The 5,648-nt window shown below is 31.2% G+C and overlaps 1 protein-coding gene across 1 annotated transcript; it reads left to right on the forward strand.

Moving 5' to 3' along the window:
* The first annotated feature begins 1,434 nt into the window (after nt 1–1,434).
* Nucleotides 1,435–4,816, forward strand: LOC110715536 (acid phosphatase 1-like). Its single transcript, XM_021894118.1, has 3 exons — nt 1,435–1,911; nt 3,335–3,544; nt 4,314–4,816. Exons 1-3 carry the CDS (start codon nt 1,496–1,498, stop codon nt 4,489–4,491), a joined length of 804 nt encoding a protein of 267 aa, XP_021749810.1. The 5' UTR covers nt 1,435–1,495; the 3' UTR covers nt 4,492–4,816.
* The last annotated feature ends 832 nt before the right edge of the window (nt 4,817–5,648 follow it).

Below are 5,648 nucleotides of genomic sequence, written 5' to 3' on the forward strand. Positions count from 1 at the left end.
CAATACAATATTAATTATTATTATTGAATATTAATTATTATTGTTGTTATTATTAATTATTATTTGAAAATTAAGTAGAGAAGAGCCGAGCCGAGCCGAGCAGAGCATAACAGATTTTTTTTTAGCAGAGCAGATTTGATTTAAGCAGAGCAGAGTAGCTCTAAAGAACGGGGCCTCATTCCATAATGGAGTTTGTCCCAAGTGGTAGAGTAGTAGAAAAGAAATATATTTTTTCTCCATGTTGGTGAGTCAGTTCCTCTAGGTTCCAAGTTCCTTACATATCTCAAAGTGTCCAATATATTACTTTTATACAATATATCTTTTATATGTATTTGAGAGTTGTTTAAGGGTTTGAGTGAACTCGGAAATCTATAAGGGTTTGATTGAACACTTGTATTGGGATGAGAACTTGAGTGAGTTCTTTGTATGTAGAGAAAGCTTTGAGAGAAGCTTGAGAGAAAGAGTAAGGTTTTGAGTGGAGTCTTGAGTGAGAATTGAAGAGAGGTCTTTAAGGGAAGTTTCGAGCTACAACTATTAGAGGGAATAGTTGTTGGGGATATGAGTTCGTTGAGGAACTCGGTAGAGGCTCAAGTTCCTCATATGTTGTAACAGAGTCGTTGGCCAATTTTTTGGAAATTTTTAATTCAAAATCCCCTAGGGTCGAGGTTTTTCACTTCTTATTTGGCCTAGGAAGTTTTCCTCGTAAATCTCTCTTGCACTATTTCTTTATTGCGGTTATTAGTTCCGCGAAAAGTGACTAGCAAACTCCATACTACAATTCACCTTCCCTCTTGTAGTATTTCATCTAAATAACAATACTTCGTATTAAAAAAAAAAATTAATTAAACATCATTGCTATTTATATAGTGATTAAATTTTACAAATAATTTCTTTAAATAAATTTTCTATAATTTTTTTAAAATATTAAGGACACACCAGAAAGGCAGAAACTGACATGTATCATTGCTGGTGTGTCTTATAATATATAGTTATTGATTGATAATTGATTAAATCTTATTAATTGGTTGAAGTGGCCTTTATATTTTGCAGTACTTTCTGTTCTCTTAAATCTTACTTGAGCAATTGAGCCTCATTTAACATGCTCTCAAGCCTTCGACAAATTTAAACTAGGTGACAATTTCATTTACTATTTTTTAAAATTTTTACACGAACTAGGTGATAAATTGATAATTAGTTGCACGCACCTATAGTTTACTACCAACCATATCTGTTAAGGTATCAAATTTATTACGTTTTGTCCGTGCTATATTTTGTCCTCAAACATTACACTATATACACGTGAAAAATGTTCAACCCCACAAATAATTGAAGGGCAAATTAAAGCTTAAATCACATTAAAGAATAGGCTCACTAGTAAATTGCTAACATAACAAGGGTCATTTTTGCACCAAAATCCTTTATAAATAATAAGCAACGTACTCTTAAGTCCACATGAACAAAAAAATCTCCTATCATAACAAAGCCATACAACATTATGAGCTTCTTAAGAGGGTTCTCTATGATATTCCTCCTAGGGGTTGTAGTGACCTCCCTCTTCTTTGATAATAATGTTTATGCTCATGAATATCCACACCCAATACATCTCCTCATGCCCCATTCTGGCTCAGCCGGCCATCGAATCGAGGGCCTAAATTGCTTGAGTTGGCGGCTAGCCGTGGAGACGAACAATCTTCAGGATTGGATGGTCTCAAAAGAATGTCAAGGTTATGTAGGACACTACATGATGGGTTCTCAATACCATAAAGATTGTTTGGCTGTTACTTCCGCGGCTTATGGCTATATTAAAAGCCTCTCTCTTAAAAATGGTCGTAACAACACTTGGATATTTGACATTGATGAGACTTCCCTCTCTAATTTGCCCTACTATGCTAGACCACAAGTTGGATTTGGGTGAGTTCTATGTTAGCATTTATACCTTGATTAATTGATTTTCTTATATTTAAAGTACAAACATGCAAATTAGATTCATTTAAATTTTAAGTAAGATGAGTTGCAACTTCCTTTGATTACTAATTTACTATACATACCATCTTTGTGCTATCTACCTTGTGCAATACATTTTTTTTTTTTTTTTGTGTTAATTTTTTATTAAATCAGACTATATAGCATGTAATTCCATTCACTTATTTTAATTATATATACCTTATTCCTTGCATTATTCGCATCACTTAGCATAATTTTAGACACAATAAATTAATTCACTTTATGCTTACGCAAATAGGCAATTCAATTTTAAAGATGTGTGAGTGTGTGACTGTAATGTTTCAAATTAAAAAAAGATGGGTGACTGTAATGTTTCACGTTTGTGTTTTTTTTTTTTTTTTGGTGTTAATTTTTTATTAAATCAGACTATATAGCATGTAATTCCATTCACTTATTTTAATTATATATACCTTATTCCTTGCATTATTCGCATCACTTAGCATAATTTTAGACACGATAAATTAATTCACTTTATGCTTACGCAAATAGGCAATTCAATTTTAAAGATGTGTGACTGTAATGTTTCAAATTAAAAAAAAGATGGGTGACTGTAATGTTTCACAAAAAGATGTGTTTTTTTTTTGGGTGTTCTACCCGATTCACCCTTTGGACTAATCCGGATTCGGGGATCAGTTCTGGGTGGTTAGGTTCCAGTCCCCTCTTGATTGTTGTTGCGGGGGATCGAACACGAGTCCTCCCTACCAAGTGTAGTCTCAATCACCACTACACCAACAACCAATTGGTACACAAAAAGATGTGTGACTGTGTGAGGAAGATTTTTTTTTTCTTTATCCTGGAAAGTGCCAAATCTATTGGTTTCAAAGTAGGTGTGAGAAATAATAATAAGATATGGTCATTTTCGCTTAAGAAAGTATATTATTTTGGAATTAACCAAGAATAGTTTGTGGTCCTTATTAGGCAAACTTGACAATGCATAAAAATCAAGGCACTCCAACTAGGGGTGGGCATGGGTTGGGACATTGGGTGTAGTAGGACCCTGACCTTGACCCAAACCCTAACAATTTGATGTAGACCTAGCTAGATTTGTGAGGTTTTAATTTAAACATGTTAGTTGGCCTCATATCCAAAATCAATCAATCAATCTTAAACATTTGGATCCCGAATTGTTTCATAAATCAAACAAGTCTCAAATATTTAATTTGAATCTGAACCTTAATAATTAAATGGACCAACACGTACGGTCTAGACCCATATGCACATCCCTATATTCCACTCATTACTAGGTAATTATTTACTTCTTACTTCATAGTACGGTATTTACATTATTTCTAATGTATACGTAATTGGTGATTTAATGCAAAATATACAGGGTATACCCATACAACGACACAGCATTCTACGAGTGGCAAAAGGAAGCAAAAGCACCAGCAATACCCGCAGTGCTAAGCTTTTACAAGAAATTAGTTAGACTTGGTGTCAAAGTTATTTTCCTTTCAGGAGCTCAAGCTGAGTTAAGAGAGCCCAAAGAGCGTAACATGAAGAACATTGGCTATCATACTTGGGAAAAGATGATCTTAAAGTAAGTACGTTAAGATTGCTATTACTACCTCCGGTCCAAATTACTCGCAACTTTGGGATATTTTATATCTCACAGATAATACTCCAAAGTTGCGAGTAATTTGGACCGAAGGTAGTGGTATATATTATAGTTAAAATTCAAATTATTTAGGGGGGACATTGTAATTTTTGATCACTTTGAACAAACAAACAATTTCATAAGAGTATGTTCATTTAATGAAAAAACCATTTTGAACACATCATTACTAGAGGAATATTTCATTTTAAAGAAAATCTAAATATTTTTAATTACATTTTCATTTAAAGGATATTTTTCCATTACACCTGATTACAAAGTACATTTTGAACTGATACAATATACTTCCTCCGTTACGAATTACTTGCAACAAAGGGGTATTATTTATGTGACATAAAATATTCCTTTGTTGCGAGTAATATGTAACGGAGGGAGTATTAAGATATCAGTTGCTCTTTAGTACGGAGTTGTTCTTAAATTAAACTATATTATTTTTGACAATATAATAATATGATTTGGATAGTTATTTTCTCTAATAATTTATAAATAAAAGAGATATTTCTGATGAAGTCACTCTAGAAATGGCAAGTCACTTTTTAATTTGATATTATGGAGTTTTCTACTTAATGAATCAAAGTAAATAAAAATAGTTAAATGGTACGAGTACCACATTTTCCAAACATATTGATTCAACCTTGGAATATAAACCTATGGTAATTGATTGTGTTTATATATTTTGTTTTTGATACAAAAGGGAATTAAGTGAATCACACATGAAAGCAGTGGAGTACAAATCAATGCATAGGACAAAGCTAGAAGAGATGGGATACACTATAATTGGCAACATGGGTGACCAATGGAGCGATCTATTAGGATCACACACTGGCTTGAGGACCTTTAAGTTGCCCGACCCGATGTATTACATTGGCTAATATTACTTCTTACTTTATTTATGTTGAAATAAATATGATGGTTGAAAAACATTGTGATGTTAGATGTTAACATCTTTTTCCTTTTTTTTTTTTTTTCCTTTTTTTCCTTTTTTTTTTTTTTTTTTTGGGTGTGTAAGTGTGTTTAGAGAGTCGTAATAAGGATGGGCGATGAGAATCAATCCCAGATCTCCTAGAATCGGGAGGGAATTTGTAACCACATGAGCTACCCCTCACCTGTCTATCTTAGCTTAGCTATTTCTCATCACTGTCTGATCCATTCCAATAAATATATATCTAAATTTCACTTTGGTTATTTTTTTTAGTATATAAGTATATGTTTTTTTCATTCTTTATAATTACTTTTTTTTAATGCATCAGTTTGACCAACACATTTGTTGAGACGCAACTTTGACTATTAATATCTTTAATTTTTTATTGGTAAAATTGTAATAAAATTATATTATGAAACTAGACATTATGACTAATCTAATGATATATTGTATTATATAATAACATTTATTCATTTTAAAGAGGTGAAAAAATTAAGTCAACCATGGTATATCAATAGTGCAAAAGCTAAAGTGTTGCATTTAAAAAAAACGAAGAGAGTATATTGTTTGTTTTTGTTTTTGGACTATATATTGCATGTTTATTTTTTTTTTTTCACTAAGCATATTGTTGATTATTTTTAAGACGTGTTACAAAATAACTTTAAAAAAAGATTAATGCAATAGGGCTGCATATTATAAACATTAAATACACTTTCTAAAATTGTATAAATTTAATAATTTATACGAAAATCACGTATAGATCAGCTCAATTAATGTTTTTTTCCTAAAAATATGGGTAGATTAATCTATCATGACCATCCACTATATCCATTTTCTTAATACCTATGAAGAATCCCAAATGTAAGGCCATGCATGTTCTACTGTTAATAGTTTCATTTCAGTAAAATTAAGTTTAGTTTAGTAAAAATTAGTAAACATAACAAAAGAAATATAGTAGAAAATCAATAAAAAAAATTAATTTCAATTTAGCAAAAATAATTCCAGTCCAGTAAAATTAATTTAAGTTCAGCAAAAATAACTTAAGTTTAGTGAATGAAAATAATTTTTTTATTAAAGAAGTCCTAAAGGACACTAAATTTCATTAAC

Source organism: Chenopodium quinoa, unplaced genomic scaffold (genome assembly GCF_001683475.1).
Source record: "Chenopodium quinoa cultivar QQ74 unplaced genomic scaffold, ASM168347v1, whole genome shotgun sequence".
Taxonomy (NCBI): domain Eukaryota; kingdom Viridiplantae; phylum Streptophyta; class Magnoliopsida; order Caryophyllales; family Amaranthaceae; genus Chenopodium; species Chenopodium quinoa.